Here is a 20,998-nt window from a genome sequence, read left to right on the forward strand (position 1 = left end):
ACATATAAAAAGGTGTTCAACCTCATTAGTGATCAAGGATCTAAGAACCAATACCACAATGAGACATTTCCCACCAAGCAGACTGTCACAAATCCAAAATTCTGACAAAAACAACTGCTGGCAAGGATGTGAAAACCCTGACGGGACTGTACAATGGTATAACTGCTTTAAGAACAAAAACTTACTTAAAACTAGACTATGCAAATACCTATATAAAAACTAATCAACATGTCTGAAATCATTTGGTCCCAGTCCATAAAGAACTGCAAAGTGATCTGGACTTCATGCTTCCTCTGAATCATCTTTAAGAGAAAGTTTCAGTATTTCAGAAAACAGTGCTTGTTACCAAATAACAAGTGCTTAGTAAACACCAGCTTAGCCAAGGGGAGGGAAAAAAAGAATGCAATCCACGTTTGTACTTAGACTGTTATTATATTTAAACTATCCTTAGAAGAGGAGGGTTCGGGGGCTGTAACAGCAATTGACCTCTTTCTTCTTTTCTATCATGGCTATCTTGATCATGTACGTGCCAATTCGGAAGTCATCTCAAGATTAAAACTGAATGGCAATTAATTTTAGAGTACCCATGATAACGGATTCTATTATTTCCTAAGCTGCCTTTGATAGATTTCAAACTGAATTTTTCCATAAGGCAATTATTTACAACTTTAATATACTTAAGATTCATCTGAGAATGTTGCTTAAAATACAGACTCCCAGGCCCCATACCAAACAATGCAGATTTACCTGGTCTGGATATAAGCCAGTAATTCATTTTTTTCTTCTATTGGGAAATACCCATCAAGAAAGGTATAAATATATACCATTACTACAGTACATAATGTAAACACCTGTGTAACAATTACCCAGGTCAAAAAATAACATGGTAAGCAAGAAGCTAGCTGGGGTCTTAATCTGAAGTTTATGTTAATGCAATCACGGTATATGAATTGTGATTTTCTTCCTTTCTTCAACTTTATTAGACTCATCCATGTGGTTGAATTGCTCAAATCTGCTCCTTCTCACTGTTGTGAACTATTTCACTGTAGGAACATTCCACAAAGCCATTTCCTTGCTTGCTATTACAAATAATTCTGCTGCAAATGTTAAAGTGTTATCCTGGCACACATATGCATGAGTTTCTCTAGAGGATATATTGAGAAGTCAAACTGATGAGTCATGAAAATTCTATACTTTTCAAGAAATACCAATCTATTTCCAAGATGGTTGCAGCAACTTATGTTCCCGACAGCAGTCAGCATAACTGTTACTTTAAACAAGATACCTTTATCATCCAATGCCAGTTGTTAATACAACACCCCTCAACCCTTGTGAACACTGCTATTGCCATAAAGTCGTATATTCTTAATCCACATATTTACCAATCATACGGTTTTTACAAACCCAATACTAGCAATCATAGAGAGACCACAACACAATATGGCCTTAAAATGATACCAATGCAGGTATCGCTATAGGGGCACTCTTGGGCTACCTTATAAATTACACTTCCATTTGCCTGTGCACATCACCCTAGGATACCAAGATATGGGTAATCCCGATATTGACACTTTATTTTTTATTGCAACCAATCGTCCTTCCCTGAAGTCCTACAGAGCACCCGAACCTATTAATAAAAATTCAAACTGCTAGGGGAAAGGAATCCAAACTCACAACCTGAGTTTAAAAAAGATTCCGTATTTATGAGGGCTATTATTATAAAAATGAACATTAAGTTCTCATTGGAGGGAGCCTGGATGCCACGTCATTAGGTGGCTGCCTTTAGTTCGGGTCATGATCCCAGGGTTCTGTGAATGAGCCCCGTATGGAGCCTGCTTCTCTCTCTTTCACTGCCCCCCTGCTTGTGTTCCCTCTCTCACTCTGTCAAATAAATAAAATCTTAAAAAAAAAAAAAAAAAAAATTCTCATTAGAAAAAAAAAAAAAGACTAATTCCTTCACACCAAGAACTGTTCAATAATTTCTACTGAAGTATTTATTGACTAAGAGAAACTCACAGATCTAATAAGGTAATTCTGGTAATTTTATTAAAACGAAGTGGCACTACTTTACTATGCTATTACCTTAAAGCAATCAAAAAGATGATCAAGTTGTTCAGGAGAAAAATCCCATGCTAACTTTGCCAGCAGATCATGTACATTCTTCACAATGGCTTCATGCTTCCCTGCCTATTGAAAAACCAAAGAAAACATAGCATATTAGAATTTGAACAGCAGATAAAGTTGTGTATATTGACTGCTGACAGCTATTAATTAAACTATTCCCACCAGCTTCATCTAAGGGTAAAACATAACAAAATTCATACATTTAAAAAATGCTTTAGAACTGGCCTTTAAAACCTGACAAATTAATTCCTTGATATACATGGTTAATGTGTACTTGGGAATTTAAACGGGCCAATTTTAACATTACAATAAGGCACACCAATGGTACTGTTCCAAAACTGGAACCTTAAGCACTCAAAAGGAAAACTGAATGTTTCCTTGGTTTCTACAGACTCAAAACATGAAGCTTTGTAATCTAAAACTCAACAATACTTCCAAGTGATCCCAGTAGAAACCTGTCATTGAGGTAATCAAAGGAATCACCTAGTTTCTGGCTCTGAAACCAAAAACTTTACTTTTCTTTCAGAAAAGCTATAAATCCTTTGGATTATTACAAGTCTACATAAATAAATCTAGTGATTTAACTCTATTGACACCAAAGTTTTTTTTTTGAATTAAGTTTATGAAGAAACTAATAGAACACTGTGTGAATAAAATACTTCGGTCAAAAATTTGTAATGAATACTAAAAAACAAAAAAACAAACCACCTACAAATTGCTAACCTGTACCAAACATACGCAACTGATGAATATATTTAAAATATTATTAGCTGTTTCAGGGTGCCTAGTTGGCACAGTCAGTTAAGCATCCGACTCCTGGTTTCAGCTCAGGTTGTGAGGTTAAGCCCTGTGTCAGGCTCTGCACTCAGCATGGAGTCTGCTTAAGACTCTCTTTCCCTCTTGCTGTCCCTCCCCATGCTCTCTCTAAAATAACTACATAGATCTTTTTTCTTTCACAAATCTTTAAAAATATGTATTACTGGCTATTTTAAAAAGATTCTTGATAAGATTTCTATAAATCATGAGCATTTAAATGTACAAGAAGTCAAACAATATAAGCGTTCATCCTGTTTCACAACTACTATATTTAGTTTTTAGTATCTTTCTTGTAAAAAGCAAAGAGTCACCATCTGAAACTTCTTACCTGTGCTGCCCAGATATTATCAAGATCTTGTAATGTCAGAGCTTTTTCTTTAATGACAAAACGAAGAATCTTCTCTAGCTTTTCTACATACTGTGGTTGATGCAGACTATCTCGCAATACTATGGATAAGATATTGTTCTGCTGTATCCATTCCTAAACATAATTCAAAAACTTCTTTTAAAGAAGAAACTGAAACACAGGAGCTTTTTAAAAAATATGTATGAAATATTATTCACACTTTAAACATTAGTAGGAATTAAAAAAAAACAAAGAGACTAATGTAATAGGTTTATGTGCTGTTTTAATTCAAACTATGAAAAAAACCAATAATTACACAGAACTTAATTTTGCACATACAGAAATGTTTCCATGAATCAGAAATAGTGCAATTATTAAAAAGATTCTACTCCAGGGGTGCCTGGGTGGCTCAGTCATTAAGCATCTGCCTTTGGCTCAGGTTATGATCCCTGGGTCCTGGGATTGAGCCCCACATTGGGTTCCTCGCTCCGTGAGAAGCCTGCTTCTCCCTCTCCCACTCTCCTTGCTTGAGTTCCTTTCTGTCTCTTTGTCAAATAAATAAAATCTTTAAAAAAAAGATTCTACTCCAGCACTTACACAGAAAAGTGTTATTTAAGTACAGCAAGCACCACGGTTCAGGCAGAGTGGGCAACAAGATCTTTGTTTCCTTACATTGGTAATGATTTTGGTGAAAACACGCCCTTTTAATTTTTTGCTTTATTTATTAACCAATTAAGCTACTACTGTTTATCCAGTAGCACTTTAATCTTCCAAACAATCCCAATGAGGGAAATATTATCCTATTATGGAAGAGTAAAACAGGCTCAGAAGTGTTAGAAGTGGAACTGAAAATAAGGCTACATGCTTCCCAAGCCTGTGTTTCTGTAACACTACGCTATGTTGCTGACTGGCATTTATTTTCTATACCAATAGAAGAAAACTGACTCATGATACAAAAAGGTAACAGCCCATATTGTGTAATTTTACAGTATTCAACTTAATGAGAATAATAAAGTATTAAGCCCCCAAATGTGCTGGATAAGCACACCTCTCAGGTGGTAAGGGTCCATTTTTATTTCTAATCTGTTACAGATTAGAATCTAATTAGAATCTAATCTGTTTGTAAAACACAGGAAGTATGGGGCAATGTCAAATTTCTACAGAAGTTTCTAAACACTTGATGCCATTTTCTGTACTCCTCTAGCACTGGCAATGGTTCAAGGACCAGAAGCCAACCACAGACCATACTCTGAGAAACAGTGTTCAGCCTCCCAACAAACTAGACACACAAATCACATATACAAAATCAGATGTTTTACACCTAACCCTTAACACAGGGCCAATGTCTATGCATCTTCCACATACTCTTTATCACATCCTAATCGTTGTTCCCCCTATTAAACTGAGGCTGCCATGAGAGCAAGGTCAGTTCTGTTATAGATGTCTGTTCAGTACTGTCAGACACTATGCACTAAGTTATTCCTCCAATATTTTTTAAGCGGCATACTTATGTATTTTAAAACTATAAAACAGAGAAGTATCTATGGTAAGCGGTGCATGGGTGGCTCAGCTGGGTCTTGGCTCAGGTCATGATCTTATGGATTATGGGACTGATCCCCATGCCAGGCTCTACACTCATTGGGGAGTCTGCTGGAGATATTCTCTCTCTCCCTCGCTCTTTCTCCTTCTGCCCCTACCCCCACTTGTGTAACTCTCTAAAATAAATGACAGCTCCCCCCCCCCCAAAAAGGCAGGATCTATGGTAAAGTTTCCTAAACATTCAACATTAGAATAGTATGAACAGAAGTGCTTGTGAGGTTCTTAAAATAATAAAATATTAATTCATGTACACCTTATTCCAATAATTATATTTCCTGTTTTAAGATCTGTAAGTGGCATCAGTGAAATGAACAATAGGCCACTTCATTCATCAGGTACCAGATACTATCTAATCTATCCCCAAGATCACCTTTATCTACTCCACTTCAACCAAAACCTCCCAACAAGCTTATAATTACTTTGGAATACCTACATTCAGCAGTAAGTTTATCAAAGATGTGCGAAGCTACCTATATCACTACCAAATAAGCTATGTTATTACAAAAAGTTCTGAGAATTAAGAGTCATAAATCAGTCCCAACACCTCCCAAACTCAAGGTTTTCTTTAAAATGTTATTATTACTATGTTAAGTAAAGCCATTCTAATTTTTGCCTTAGGCAGATTTTTATTCATGAAAGAAGAACCAAAGGACTTACTGCCATTCGTTCAGCTGTGAGCCACTCTTCCTCCTCAGGGTTACCATGTCGATGAGTGTAATAAGACACACTAGATATCACCTTATTAACCTCATTCAGTGCATTCATCTTTCCATTGAAAGACGAAATTTGCAGTAATCTAGAAGAGAAATTCAGTGTTAAATGGGATTCTAAATATTCACAGTTTATTTCAAGAGGAAAACATCTTACCTAAGTATCATTTTTAACCTAAATATTTCTAAATTTTTTACAGTTTCTTCTTGTCCTGGAACCCTTGAAGCCAAATTCTTCAAAGATTTAATAATCATTGAAAGGGCATCATTTTTGGCTTCATTCTTTGCTTCTTTTTTCAGCTCTTCATCAGTTAAGTTTTCTAAAAACTGTGGAACCATTTCTATTACTGGAAGAAAGTACTTTTTCACTGTATGAAGAGTGAGAAACTCGTAGCACTGCCCAAATGGTCTGAAAGAAGAAATAAAAAAAAAAAAAAAACCTCTTGTAATACTCACTTTCTTACAATCAACTAGGACTAAACTCAGACTTACTTACATTACTTTTAAAAAAATCCAAGTTATCAGTTAAAAGAGGAAACCATACTTGTAAAAAGAAAATTTTTACCAAGGAATTAAGTAGCAATTCCTAGAACACACTGAAGATTCATTTGGAAACAAACTTACTTTATAAGGGCTGCAATTATTTGAACATTTAATGCTGATCCATTAATAAAACGATCATGCAAAATCTGGAACCCATTTAAAGTGCCGAACTTGTTGAGAAGATCCACCAGCCAACCCTGTAATAGAGTTAAAGAAAAAGACTGACTTCCTACTTTTAAGGGAAAAAACACCATCTGAAGTAATTTCTTGATTGACACAAACTAGAAATAGGAAATTCAAAAACAGAAAATTATGGTAAATCATCTTTGAAATAAAATATTACATATTATTCACAGTAATCCTGTCTGTGAGAAAAAAGCATAAGCAGCAGTACAGATCAGATCAGTAGGGTACAGCTGGTTTTACCAAAAGAGCTGGTGAACAGGAATTAGAAGCCATGTTTTTATTTCAGAGATCCCATTATAGAATATCTTATTATCTGAAAGTTATTTTTTAAAGTTTAGGGGGATTAAAAAAAAAAAAAACTCTTTGAAAAATAAGAAAAGGATATTTGGTAACCTAAGATAATGTTTGAATTCATTTTTTTAAAAAAAGATTTTATTTATTCATTTGATGGAGTGATAGATAGAGAGCACAAGTAGGCAGAACAACAGACGGAGAGGGAGAAGCAGGTTCTCTGCCAAGCAGGGAGCCCAATGCGGGGCTCCATCCCAGGACCCTAGGATCATGACCTGAGCTGAAGGCAGACGCTTAACCCACTGAGCCAGCCAGGAGCCCCTTGAATTCATTTTTTACTGTAGTTGTAAATAATTAAACGTTCCCTATTAATACAATAATCTGAAAGCTTGAGAGCACACTATTAATTAAAAGCTAACCACTGGTATTATATCTGTTGCTCTTAACTAGAACATACTGGTTGATGCTTTTGCTGGCTCACATGAGTGCCCCAGTTCTCAGCTTAGAGGTAAACACAATGCAGTAAGTATGAATCGTTTTTCAAACTCTTCCCTAAGGGACAGCAGTAACTAATGGTACAATGCAACGGAAACAGCCAATGGTGTGTGGCATTAAAGCATGCTTACATGTAAAAACTTAAAACAAATGAAGAGATTATATACAGATCTAGAATCAAATGTATCTAAAAATTTATGTACCCAAGACAACCTTTTATACCTTGGTTTCTTCTAAAAGACCCCATTTCAGAGTCCACTGAGGGAAAAACCAAGGGGAGAAAAAAAGGTAATTTTGCTACTAAGTCCTTAAGCAAAAATAACTTTTACAGCTACTCAAAAACAAAAACAAAAAAAAAAACATGTCTAGGACAAAGGGAAAATGGAAGTATAAGGTAACTGCTTTCAAACAGACAATATGTAAGCTAAAGGTAGTTTTGATAGGATTTTATGTTGAAATCAATTAAATTCTCCACTAAATGAACAACACTTTTCTATGTAAGTTCATTATAGTATTTTCCTACATTTTTCTTCGGTCTTAAGAAGCTAATTCAAAACAATTAAAAATCTGAGCATTTTAATTCCCAGTCTCTTATGGCATTCAGCAATTCTGTATTTCCATTTCTCAAGTAACTGGAATGAGACTAACAGCCCAATATACTCAATAGTTATGTATACATTTATGTGCACAAAATTTTTTTAAAAAGTCTAAAGCTAATCTTCCTATGTTTTTAGCTATAACGTATCATTTAACACATTTTGAGGATTTCCACTTTTTACAGAATAAACCTCAAGTTTTATGTATAAATTCAAATTTTCCTGGCTGGGTTTTCCTTTTTATAAGGCCCACAATATTAAAAAGTCTCCCTAAAGGTGCACCTGGGTGGCTCAGTTGGTTAAGCGTATGCCTTCAGCTGAGGTCACAAACCTGGAGTCCCGGGATTGAGCCCTGGGTTGGGCTCTCAACTCAGTGTGGAGTCTGCTTCTCCCTCTTTCTGCTTGTGCTCTCTTGCTTACTCTTCCTCTCAAATAAATAAAAATCTTAAAAAACTGAAATAAAAACTCTCCCTAAATTCTAAAAATTAAAAACTATATATTATCTAATATTTATTAAAAGATGAACAGTTTAGGGATAGCTTTTTTATTCTGAATACTATTTATGCCAATATAGATAATTTACATTCGAGAACTTTTACACTGGTGTGTGTGTACACACACACAAACACACACATGTTTCATTACTATTTTGCTTTCATTTAGAATTTTTATAATTTTACTTTAATGCCACAGTATCAGGCATTTGTAGGATATATACTTGATCCTGAAGTCAAAACATTAGAATGTCACAGTGATCATGGCCTTGGGTCAAAGTCACCTCCTAGTCTATTCTTATTAATGAGGAAAATTATGGCCTGCTTCATATAACCTAATTTATGACTATTTCCCAAAGGGCTGAGCAGAAGACAATGGGAACTAACTACATGGAGAAAGCCAAAAGAAAGAAAGAAAAAAGAAACAAACAAACAAAAAACCACAACTCAAAACAATTTTGACAGTTATGCTTCAGTAAAGCTGGGGAAGAAAACAGAATCCAAAACACAAAATAATGCAAAATCCCTTCTTCACACAGATCTTTTATTGCTCTGTGGCAGAGCAAAACTGTATTAATTATGAAAATAACAAACCAACACACTTTTGGTGAGCGAGGGTCTGGAGAACGAGCAAAGAGTTCATCTTCAGGCAATTGAACACTTGAGGAAACAGATTCACATGGACGTGTACCATTGTAGATATGGAATTTGCAATGAGGATTTAAGGCCATGGAGAGAAGTTCTAGAAGTGGAAACCAGTCTTGGGACAACTTGGCCACACATAGCTCCACCAGACGATGAGTATTGTTGATAATACACCTCTGTTATATGAGGAGGAAAGGGCATTTGTAAGATCAAAACACTGCAACTCCAAATAGAAAGATCTTCCCATCTTAACTGTATTTTAACTATGATCTCTCCATATTCTTATACTGATCAAATGTTTAATACTGGGATCAAACTGATACACCAAAATGCCAAATTAACATTTACTATCTTTTATATAGTACTTACTTTAAAAAGCCATTTGCAACGGCTTATGAAATGAAGTAGGCACTGCCCTGTGTCTACAAACCAGATCCAAACTGCTATTTTTTTTTCCCCTCTTTGGAATTTGTACACAAGAAGCAACAATTCTAAAACCTACACAATATATTAATTATCCAAGATGGAATAGATTTTTTATTGTCTGACAGCATCTCCAAAGTTTCCATTTCTTCCCTTACAACGTTAGTAAGATGATGGGATTTTTGTGCTATGGTTGTATTTGAAAAATAGTCCACAGAGCACAAAAATATCTGCCTCACAACTTATGAGCAGATTTCCAGAGTGGAATAGGGAACAGAGACTTGGAGTACTTACAGCATTTCGTCAATCTAAGATTCATGTTTTACTTTTTCTCTCAAATTTCATTTATCAATGCATAGTAGTTTCTTCAACTGAAGGTGTTGCGTTGTAAAGAAAAACTGTCTGCTTCTGCCAATCACTTGGGCATACCATGAACTTTAGACCATTTAAGGATTTTTTTGTTTCCAAAGTATAATTTGATTTCAAATTACCAAAAACTCTTTGAACAGTGGCCTGTTGTTTAAATTCTCAGGAGACTTTTTATCCCTCTAAGATGCCATGGTTGAGACATACAGGTTTCTTTCGCATCTCTTTCTGTATGGTTAAGTTTATTTCTCTACACTGACCCTTTGTGTCCCAGATACTAGATTGCCCATATTGGGTGTTCTCCTTCCTTAGTGGTACATAAAATGAATCTGTGGTGCATCTCACAATTAATGAAACGCGGTAACTTGGCTAAGGTCACAAGATATTTGAGAATCCAGGAGAGTTCTAACTCTAAACCTCACACTCCAAAAGATCATGCTTCCTTTGATAGAAATTATTTATAACAAGTATATTTAAAGTGCCTCAGTATTACACCCTTTAATTCAATTAATTTATCAAATATACAACCAAATATATATTTTACAGATATAGGAGAATACATTCACAGGCATCACTATGAAAATCTGATTAAAGTAAGTCAAATGCAAGACTCACATGAATTTCAAACTTCCAGCCACTCACTGCCTCATCTGTAAGGATTTTAGTGAATGATATTGTTAGCCCATCTCGGAAAAATCGCTGACAAGCTTCACTTTTAACATCAAGGCCTAAGAAAAGGGAAGAAAAATTAATGTAAAGAAAGCATTTTTCTGATTGTCTCAAAATGCCCAATTACATGATAAAAATAAATAAACTTTTCACTAATAGCTAAGAAGTTCAGACTAGCTTTGGAAAAAACTTATACCATTATCTATTGTTAAGAGGTCAAAAATATAAATAGACAAGTATTATCAAAGTTCGTATGTGTCTAAAAGGTAACTGATTCAGAAACAAAATCTTAAATGAATTTTAAAACTACTTAATTGTATAAAAGTACATCAAACCAAATAAGGTGAATTGAAAACATTTCAAATTAGGACACTAGACCTTAAATGTAAAATGGTTACCAGTACCACTGAGAGGGAATCTACATGCTTCATTGCATTTTACTCTCTGAAAATAAAAACTTAGAAAATGATGTTTCACAACTATTTTTAAAATCTTATTTTGGCTAGACACCAATACCCTTACACTACTCTACCTAAGTGTTTCATTGAGTAAGATAAATTGTTTTGTCTCAGTGTCTTTCACTGCCCCAACATCTATGCTTCTTTATAGCTTTGCTTCATTTCATCTGATTTCAGAAAGGCAACTGAGCCACATGCCCTCCCTGGCCAAACACAGAGAAAACTTTTTTTGTAAGTATTATTTTTTGGTGTTAGATAAAGAGTGTGAGTGAGCATGGGGTTGTACAAGGAGTGCAGAGGGAGAGAGAGAGAGAGAATCTTAAGCAGATTCCACACTCAGTGCGGAGCCCAACTCATCAGGGCTTGAGCTCACCACCCTGAGATCATGATCTGAGCCAAAAATCAAAAGTCAGACGCTAAACCAACTGAGCCACCCAGGTGCCCCTTGAAAATCTTTAACGTTTGAGGACAAAGTGAAAAGTTATTCAATTTGTATATAAAGTGTTCTGTGATTCTGAACTGTGCAGAAGAGGGGACTTTTAAACTCAGTATTGTATTTAAAAATCTGAACCTTGCCCAAAATAAACCACCGACCCAGAAAAGAAAGATGGGGGAGGGCGGCTACATGTCCAGAGAATGTCAGTGAATATTAAATGAAATACCATTATGTGTTCTTACATATCATTATACAGTCAGGACCTAGAACATGCCTAGTATAAAACTTTTCAAAAATTTGCTCAATTAATAAATGTGCAAACAAACAAAAGAAATTTGGTGGTAAGCAACTGCAATCTGGAAATGTATTTTTACAAGATTAAACAGGTGTGGAGACTTTCTTTAAATGAAGGAAGGTAATTATTCTAAGACAAAGGAAATATCACCCTTGCCACGGAGTGAGACAGACATAAGCAGATTAATTTTTATAATAATCAACTTCAACTGTGATAATCCTATTGATAGTTAGAATACATCCATGGCTACCCTATTATAGAAACTGAAATGTTATTGCCATTTATCTTAATCTCCAATGCCTCAAAAACAAAGAGAATATTATAATAGTTGTCCTTTGCTAAGAGAATTCAACTATACCTAGAGCAGATCAAAGTAATTAGAAAGTATAATCAATTCCAACATCAAGCTTTCACTTCTAGACAAGGTAAAACACTAGACCTCATCTTTCAAGTCTCTTTTATCTTTTGGGGAAAACCCCCCCCCAAGATTTTATTTATTTATTTGACAGAGAGATCACAAGCAGGCAGAGAGACAGGCAGAGAGAGAGGAGGAAGCAGGCTCCCCACTGAGCAGAGAGCCCGATGCGGGGCTCGATCCCAGGACTCCGAGATCACGACCTGAGCCCGAAGGCAGCGGCTCAACCCAATGAGCCACCCAGGCACCCCCCAAAAATCTTTAATTAAACAAATTAATCAACATGTAAACTAGACAGTTTAGTTTAAAAATGAATATACACAAATTTTATGTGGAACTTCAGCAAGCTCACGAACATGCCCTGAAAGTTGTCCAAAGGTTCTGAACCCTTGCTCCAGGGATATATGATAAGCCACAGCAAAATTTAGTGAGGTGTTCTAGTCCAGGAATATCAAGTGCTTATGACAGAGAACGAAGTCTTCAGGGATGAAGTGAAACTCTATTAGTAGCATATATTATGAAAAGCGTTAAGAACATCCAAACTTACCTTTTTTACTAAGATCAATAGCAGCTTCTAAAAGCACTTCTAATTCCCCTTTTGGCAAAACTGGAACCACCCATCGAGGCCTAAGAGTTTTAATAATATAAAAAGCAGTTTATTGGTTGTACTCTAAAGCACTATAAATGAGTTACTAATTATAATTACCTCAGCATGAAAATATTAAATATTAGTATCAAAAAACATTAAAATATTAAAACAAGGTTGGCAGAATATCTGCTTTGTGAAACTAAGCTCCATCTGTCATATCTACAATTTTCTTTTAAAGAACAAACAAAAGATAGCGGGGGGGGATTATTTTAGTATCATAGAACATAAAACTACAATAATCAAGTCTCAATTAAATAGATACCTATTGTTCAAGTTCATAGAAAAGTGCTGTTTCAGGATTTGTTATAATGAACCTCTCAGCGGTCTTCCATTTCCTCGCAAAGGAGAAAAATTTAGGTGGAAAATAACAGAATTCTGCCTCAATTCATAATTTGTCTATTTTTCCTGGAAGTTAAGTGAGATGCGGCTCTCCAGGTCGCTCTGCCTCCACAGGTACCCTTCTCCCTCCAAAAAGGACGCAACATGTACCCAAGTGGTGCTTTCTCTGGCCCCAATGGCAGCCCAACCATCTCTGAAGCCGTCCTTCCCTATATCCCTTCCTCCTCACTGCTCCCAAAACTCTGGTTTTGAGGAAAAAGTGCTCCATGACTATGTAATCTATTAAAAACAAATGCATACCACCTTTGTCATTGTTTTTATTCACATTAAAATATAATTTGTATTTTTCTTCCCCTGAGAATTTGCTAATATGCAATTTTGTCCTCAAGTCTGCATAAGAAGTACCCTTTACTAACAACCTCCAGTCACCAGACAGAAAGAAAAAGCAACAGTAAAACCTTTTGCTATGTCTCTGTATAGAAAAAGAATAGTCAGGGACATTAACTTTACAGGATTTCTGATTTTTTTACAATTCATTGTATACCATTATTATAGGTATCTACTGGAATCACAGTTAATATGTTCCTTCAAATATTCAAATATACTATTAAAAACAGTGAGTTAAAAATAACAGGAAAATTTTCAAGATAAATGAAGTGAGGAAAGCTAGTTACAAAATGATGTAGTAAAAATCTATCTGTAGAAAAAATCAATACAAATGATAGTAAACATAATGTGAAGAGCATACTTCTTATTGTAGGTAATTTTTTGTTGGGATATGTGTAAAGAAGGATGTTGCAGAAATTTATCAACATAGTATTTCCATGTTTAACAGTACATAATTTTATTACTTATGTAATCCGAATTCGTTGGGAAAAAAAAATATAAGGAGTTTCCCTTCTATTATATACATTAACAGTGTTAACATATTTTTAGAAAGTGAAAAAGAACAAGAAAATTTAGCAAGACAAATGCTTATATGTGTGTGTATTTTCCTACTTTCCTTTTTAGGGTGGGGGAGGGGATTTGTCACACCTCCCTAGCACTCACTTGTTGAGCCCACAGCCTGGTGGAGACCACAGCCATGTGGGGATTCCCCTACACCACTCTTTCCTTATCTTCTTTAAATCTTAATTTCCCCTGTACACAAGCTTAAACTTTCACTCTGAGTCTTCCACTGCAAGTATAAAAAATTACACTCTGAACTTGCCCCTGAGGTGAAGATCAAGAAAAACAAAGGGCTGAGATGGTTAAATGCCTTAGAAGATGGTTAAATGCCTTAGACTAGTCAAGGGCTCACAAGAGGCAGGCTCTGAGGAACTCAATGTTCTAATGACCTGGCTTACCTCAGGACCATGCAAAAATTAAGAAAATAATCCAACTACGGTAGCAACCAACATACCAAAAAAGGAAAAAAAAATCTTCATAAACTCTGAAAGAGGGAAATCACATATATGGTTCTACTTCAGAAACACACGAGCCAGCTTGGGTCATCATCATTAATCTGAAAACTTTTATTGACACTGTTACTCCCTGATTAAGAATCATGGGTAACAAAGCACTTGGTAAGCACTAAGATGTTAAGGCTTTAAGGAGGCAATGTGGCTACTGTGGTATTTCTGCCCACTCTCTTTTCTTACTACTAATTAATATGCTGCAGAACTGTTGGATTTCCTGTGTATTACACACTTTAAGAAAACAAAACAAATCAAACTCACCTATTGATCATGTCATCCAACTTTGCCAGGTCAGTATGCGGAAATGCAGGTTCCTCATCTTCAAGCTGTGGTGGGGCATCACCTTGACCTTGTTCATCTGGGGGAGTTGCCGGGGAATTTTCATTGGAAGAATCAGGCGATGAAGTCTTAATTAAAAATTAGATATTCCAGATTTAGGTTTCTATAACATATGTACAATATCCAATAATTCAAACACCAACACAGATTAGGGTAAAAGAATAAAATTTTAAAGATAAAATCATTGTAAACTTAAAATGTTTCAGGTATTCTCTGTGCTATGTTTTAAAATAATTTTATTTAATCTTTAGCACCCTAAGAAGTATTGAACAACCATTTAAACAAATTCAGTCAGTCAGTAATTAGCCCAAGGTCACACAGTTCCAACTCTATGGTCAGGATTTGAATCCAGGTTTCCCATTATACGAGCCCTGCCACAATAGGAATTATTGTACAAATATGAAACAATGCATTTCACATTTCACAGATGGAAGGTTCTGAATTATAACTTTCATTTTTTAATTTGAAGGGGAAAAACAAATTTTATTCTACTCGGCATTTTCCCTTGTCTCAAACTACTACCCAAACAATTATTAAAACTTCATGGTTGTGGTTTCTAAGTAAGCCACGTCAATTTTTTCTTTCTTTTTTTTTTTTTTTTTTTAAAGATTTTATTTATTTGACAGAGAAAGAGGGAGAGATGAGGGCATAAGCATGGGGAGTGGCAGGAAGAGGGAGAAGCAGGCTTTCCAGTGTGCAGGGAGCCCAATGCGGAGCTCAATCCCAGAACTCTGGGATCATGACCTAGCCAAAGGCAGATATTTAACTGACTGAGCCACACAGGTACCCCTAAGCCACATTATTTTCAACTAATAGGTTTAATTTTACTCACTTTCACTTCATTTTTAGAATATCCTTCTCTTTCCCCCTTTAGATGCACGTATTTCTGCAACTAAGTAAATGAACTTTATGACTCTCACATTCTTCTTTCGAGAGCAGATGGTACTCTTTTAAATTGAAACTGACCTAAATTTTAACCTCGTTTTTACTCATGTGTTCTTGAATTTTCTACCCATTGTAGGTTCATGGCCCTTACAGAAGACAAGGGATCCTCTCCTATCATTTCAGCATCAGTAAATGCTTGTACTCAAGACAGCTGGGTATATCACCATTAATATGTTCTACTCACAAATTTTTTTTAAAGATTTTATTTATTTATTTGACAGAGAGAGATCACAAGTAGGCAGAGAGGCAGGCAGGAGAGAGACGGAGAAGCAGGCTCCCTGTGGAGCAAGAGCCCGATGCAGGGCTCTCACAAAATTTATACATGAACTCATAGAGCTAATTTGCAACCAAATGGTGAACTTTTATTTAAGATGGTGAACATCATCTGGAACAGAGCTAGTCTCAAGAAAAATAATGAGGGGTGCCTAGGTGGCTCAGTAGGTTAAAGCCTCTGCCTTCGGCTCAGGTCATGATCCCAGGGTGCCGGGATCAAGTCCCGCATTGCGCTCTCTGCTCAGCAGGGCACCTGCTTCCACCTCTCTCTCTATCTGCCTGCCTCTCTGCTTATTTGTGATCTCTGTCAAATAAATAAAATCTTAAAAAAAAAAAAAAAATGAAATCTATAGCACATAATTCAAGTGTTAGAAGCCCAACAGAAATATTAGCACTTAAAATATGTAACTCAGGGAGTGCCTGGGTGGCTCAGTGGGTTAAGCCTCTGCCTTCAGTGCAGGTCATGATCTCCGGGTCCTGGGATCGAGTCCCGTGTGGGGCTCTCTGCTCAGCGGGGAGCCTGCTTCCTCCTCTATCTGCCTGCCTTTCTACCTACTTGTGATCTATCAAATAAATAAAATCTTTAAAAAAATATGTAAGGTTTTAACAAACCCTTTCCCCTGGTATATATTTAGAAATAATAAAGATACAATAATGAAAACATCTGTAATACCCACAACAACAGACAAGCACTGCTGACACTTTCAATTATTTCCTTGCAACCTTTGTTCTATGAGCCAAAAATTCCATCGAAATTTTAGAACTGGGATTATATCTGCTTAAGTCTATGCCCTTTTCCATTCAACATTTGAGTATTTTCCCACATTATTAAGAATCTTTTTAAAAAAAATTGACTAATGGTTACATAGTATTAAATAAGTTAATTAAGAGATATTTAGTATTTTGCCACTTTTATCGCCAACATAAACAGAGCTGTGGGGCACCTGGGTGGCTCAGTGGGTTAAGCCTCTGCCTTTGGCTCAGGTCATGATCCCAGGGTCCTAGGACTGAGCCCTATATCAGGCTCCCGGCTCAGCAGGAAGTCTGCTGTTCCCTCTTCCTCTACTGCTTGTGCTCTGACAATAAAATCTTAAAAAAACAAAACATAATAAAACAAAACAAACCCAGAGCTGTAAAGAGGGTTTTGTTTTTTTTTTAAGGTTTTCTTTATTTATTTGAGAGAGAGTAAGAGAGAGCATGAGAGGGGAGAAGGTGGGAGGGAGAAACAGACTCCCCATGGAGCTTGGAGCCTGATGTGGGACTCGATCCTGGGACTCTGGGATCATGACCTGAGCCAAAAGCAGTCGCCCAACCAACTGGGCCACCCAGGCACCCCAAAAAAGGTTTTCCAAAATATATAAATCTTTGTGTTGAACTTCGGTTTTTCTGTAGGATAGGTTCCTGGAAATATAATTACAACAACAATATAAACTCTTTTAGGGGTACTGACATATATATTGCCAAAATACATTCCAGAAAGTTTGTACCCTCCTAACAACCACACCCAAGAGTTTTCAGCCCACAGTACCTTTGCCAAGGTTGTTTCATTCAAGACCAAGTTCTATTACATACCAGAGGCAAAATTTTCCTCCTGTGGAAATTATATATCCTTTCTCCTTTAAAAATTATACAAGTGAAATTTTATATTGATCTTAGAAATTCCCTTTATGCCAACTTGTAAAAAGTATATTCCAAAATGGATCCATAAATTGGATAATGATTAGTGTTATGGTTATTACTCCTTGGTTCAAAGGGTCAAATCTTGTGAAGTAACTAAAATCCTAATTTTAAAAAGTAGAGAGTAAGCAGGCAAAAGTGAAGGATTCTACAGATAGCTAAGAATGTAGTTTGTTTTGTTTTAATCATGAGTGTTCTCAAAAAGAAAAAACCAACAAAAAAAACCCCGCAACACTCAACCACTATTAGATGGATGAGAATGTAATGCAGATGCATTAACAGGTGGATATCACAAACCCAAGAGCTCTAAAAATTATCAAGTGTACCTTAAAATAAAACTGAGATTAGAGCAAATGTTTAGTATTTGTTTAAAGCCATGTAAGCAGCAAAACACTGAAAAAGAACTCAGAACTCCATGCACAATACAGGTATAAAACAGAAAATACAATGGAGTATTATTCAGCCATAAAAAGAATGAAATCTTGCTATTTTCAACAAGAGGATATTTTGAGAGGGTGTAATGCTAAGTGAAATAAGTTAGAGAAAGACAAATAAGTTAGAGAAAGAAATAAGTTAGTGATTTCACTATGTGGAATTTGAGAAACAAGGACAAATGGAGACAAACAAAAACCACTTTCTTTTTTTTATTTGCTAGAGAGAGAGAGAATATGAGCAGGGGCAGCGCAAGGCAGACAGAGAAGCAGGCTCTCCCCTGAGCAAGAAGCCCAATGTGGAACTCGATCCCAGGACCCTGGAATCATGACCTGAGCCAAAGGCAGATGCTTAACCAACTGAGCCACCCAGGCATCCCCCAAAAAACACTTTTTTTTTTAATTTTTTTATTTTATTTTATTTTTTTTAAAGACTTTATTTATTTATTTGACAGAGAGAAATCACAAGTAAGCAGAGAGGCAGGCAGAGAGAGAGGAGGAAGCAGGCTCCCTGCTGAGCAGAAAGCCCGATGTGGGGCTTGAACCCAGGACCTGGGATCATGACCTGAGCCGAAGGCAGCGGCTTAACCCACTGAGCCACCCAGGCGCCCCCAAAAAACACTTTTTAAAAAAATTTTAATTTCAGTATAGTCCAGCAGACTCTCCAATATAGAGAACTGGTAGCTGCCAGAGAGAAGGTAGGTAGGGGATAGGTGAAACAGATGAGCACCAAGTAAGGTACAGAACTGTTTATACTGTACATGTGAAACTAACATAATACTCTATGTTAATTATACTTGAATCTTAAAAGTAAGTAAAATTTAAGACTGATGAATCACTGGCCTCTACCTCTGACACCAATATTACATTGTATGTTAATTGAATTCAAATTAAAAATATTTAAAAAATAAAAATAAATAGAGAATGAAATATACCGAAACTCTTCTAGTTCCTGGTTTAAAAATAGATTCTCTGGCATCCAACACAAATCTCTATGTTTAACGAAACCTGAATACTAGCAACAAATTTATGACACTAAGACTTAATGATTCTGTGTGCTACTTGTGACTACTACTTCAGTATTTTATGGCTTAAACGTGGGAACTGGAGAGGAAAACGAATAAAGGTGACACATTTATTTGGAAAAACAAAATTAAAACCTGACTTGCTCACTTCTTTAAAATGGCAGAAGGAGAAGAGAGGGCAAAGAGGGAGAGAGCACACACGCACATCTCTTTTCTACCATTCCTATAATAGATTGTCTAATCTATAGTAACTGGACAAGAAGAACTTATCCCCAAGTGACAAACTTAAGTACCCTACAATAACAGTATTTTTGCCTAAAACTTATCCATACGGAGTTCCACATAAACATGCGCCAACTGTAAGCAGCATGTCTGTGATTCATGTGCCTGCCCCTCAGCTATACAGTCACCTGTAAATGTTGTTTAAGTTGCACATCACAAATTTAAGTGCGTCTGTCTGATTTGGGTATTACCCAATACAAGTGTATATATTAGAAAAAGTAGTTGAGGGGCACCTGGGTGGCTTAGTCAATTGAACGTCTGCCTTTAGCTTGGGACATGATCTCAGGGTTTTAGGAACAGGACCATCTCCCTCTGCTTGTGTGCTCTCCTCCTTTATCTAATGAATAAATAAAATCTTTTTTTTTTTTTTTTTTTAAAGATTTTATTTATTTGTCAGAGAGAAAGAGGGAGAGAGAGCGAGCACAGGCAGACAGAATGGCAGGCAGAGGCAGAGGGAGAAGCAGGCTCCCTGATGAGCAAGGAGCCCGATGTGGGACTCGATCCCAGGACGCTGGGATCATGACCTGAGCCGAAGGCAGCTGCTTAACCAACTGAGCCACCCAGGCGTCCCAATAAAATCTTTTTTTAAAAAGTAGGTGAAAGGGGCGCCTGGGTGGCTCAGTGGGTTAAGCCTCTGCCTTTGGCTCAGGTCACTATCTCAGGGTCCTGGGATCGAGGCCCACAACAGGCTCTCTGCTCAGCAGGGAGCCTGCTTCCCCCTCCCCTTCTGCCTGCCTCTCTGCCTACTTGTGATCTCTCTGTCAAATAAATAAATAAAATCTTTAAACAAGTAACGATTTTATTTGTATGTCAGAGAGCGACAGCACAAATAAGCAGAGTGGCAGGCAGAAAGAGAGGGAGAAGCAGGCTCCCCTCTGAGCAGGGAATTCAATGATGCAGGATCCCATGGATTCTGTGATCATAACCTGAGCCCAAGTAGACACCGAACTGACAGAGCCACCCAGGCACACCCCAGAACATGCTCCATTATTTGATATCATAGTAGACATACCAACGTAGCTTTAACTAGTATCTTAAACACCCTACCTGATTCTGTTGGAGGGGGGGCTGAGACTGTCCATCAGGAGCCTGGCCCTGGCTGTCATTCCCTCCTACCGGAGAGCCACGAGTCGTGGCTGTCATACTCGACACAGGGCAGATCTTTGCAATTTTGTCTGCTTATGTAGTTGTCTTGAGAAAAGAAATTATAGTCCACTTATAGAAGATGAAGTACCAGCATTTGTCAGTCTTAAAAAGCTCCAATTCAAGAATAAACCATCTTGCAGAGACCATTGCATAACCTACAAGAAAAAAAAGTACATTTGTTTTAGATTTAAATTAAGAAACTGTTCAATCCTAGTAGTACCAGTGAATCTAGTCAAGAGAAGGTGGCTATATAAGGAGAGCATAAAGTGAAAAGCTAAAGCCTCATTAATACCATATTCAACTTAAACTGGTAACTATAGATCAGCTTGTACCAAACCACAGCCTTATGTTTCAGCTTTCTTTTGGGATTCCAAAGACATTATCAAGGTATTTATAGTAGTCATTCTGATTCAATCATGGAATGGAAAAAAACTGTCTTGGATTTGCTAATACCTTCCATACACTGTAAAAATATTATATTCAAGACATAAGCCAGGTAACAAAATACTATTTTTTAAAACATTTCAG

At 36.5% G+C, this 20,998-nt stretch overlaps 1 protein-coding gene across 4 annotated transcripts in view; it reads right to left on the reverse strand.

Annotated features, from left to right (window-relative positions):
- The window catches only part of USP9X (ubiquitin specific peptidase 9 X-linked), a 166,666-nt gene that overhangs the window by 78,347 nt on the left and 67,321 nt on the right, over positions 1 to 20,998 (reverse strand). For all 4 annotated transcript variants that reach the window (XM_047715204.1, XM_047715206.1, XM_047715203.1 and 1 more), the window contains 10 exons: positions 20,372 to 20,625; positions 14,614 to 14,759; positions 12,455 to 12,534; positions 10,250 to 10,362; positions 8,803 to 9,021; positions 6,220 to 6,335; positions 5,753 to 6,004; positions 5,543 to 5,681; positions 3,269 to 3,421; positions 2,083 to 2,187 (listed from right to left, as the gene is read on the reverse strand). In XM_047715204.1, coding sequence (XP_047571160.1) covers positions 2,083 to 2,187; positions 3,269 to 3,421; positions 5,543 to 5,681; positions 5,753 to 6,004; positions 6,220 to 6,335; positions 8,803 to 9,021; positions 10,250 to 10,362; positions 12,455 to 12,534; positions 14,614 to 14,759; positions 20,372 to 20,467 — 1,419 coding nt within the window. In that variant the 5' untranslated portion in view covers positions 20,468 to 20,625. The remainder of the gene's footprint in view (positions 1 to 2,082; positions 2,188 to 3,268; positions 3,422 to 5,542; positions 5,682 to 5,752; positions 6,005 to 6,219; positions 6,336 to 8,802; positions 9,022 to 10,249; positions 10,363 to 12,454; positions 12,535 to 14,613; positions 14,760 to 20,371; positions 20,626 to 20,998) is intronic.

This window comes from Lutra lutra, chromosome X (genome assembly GCF_902655055.1).
Source record: "Lutra lutra chromosome X, mLutLut1.2, whole genome shotgun sequence".
In the NCBI taxonomy this organism is placed as follows: Eukaryota; Metazoa; Chordata; class Mammalia; order Carnivora; family Mustelidae; genus Lutra; species Lutra lutra.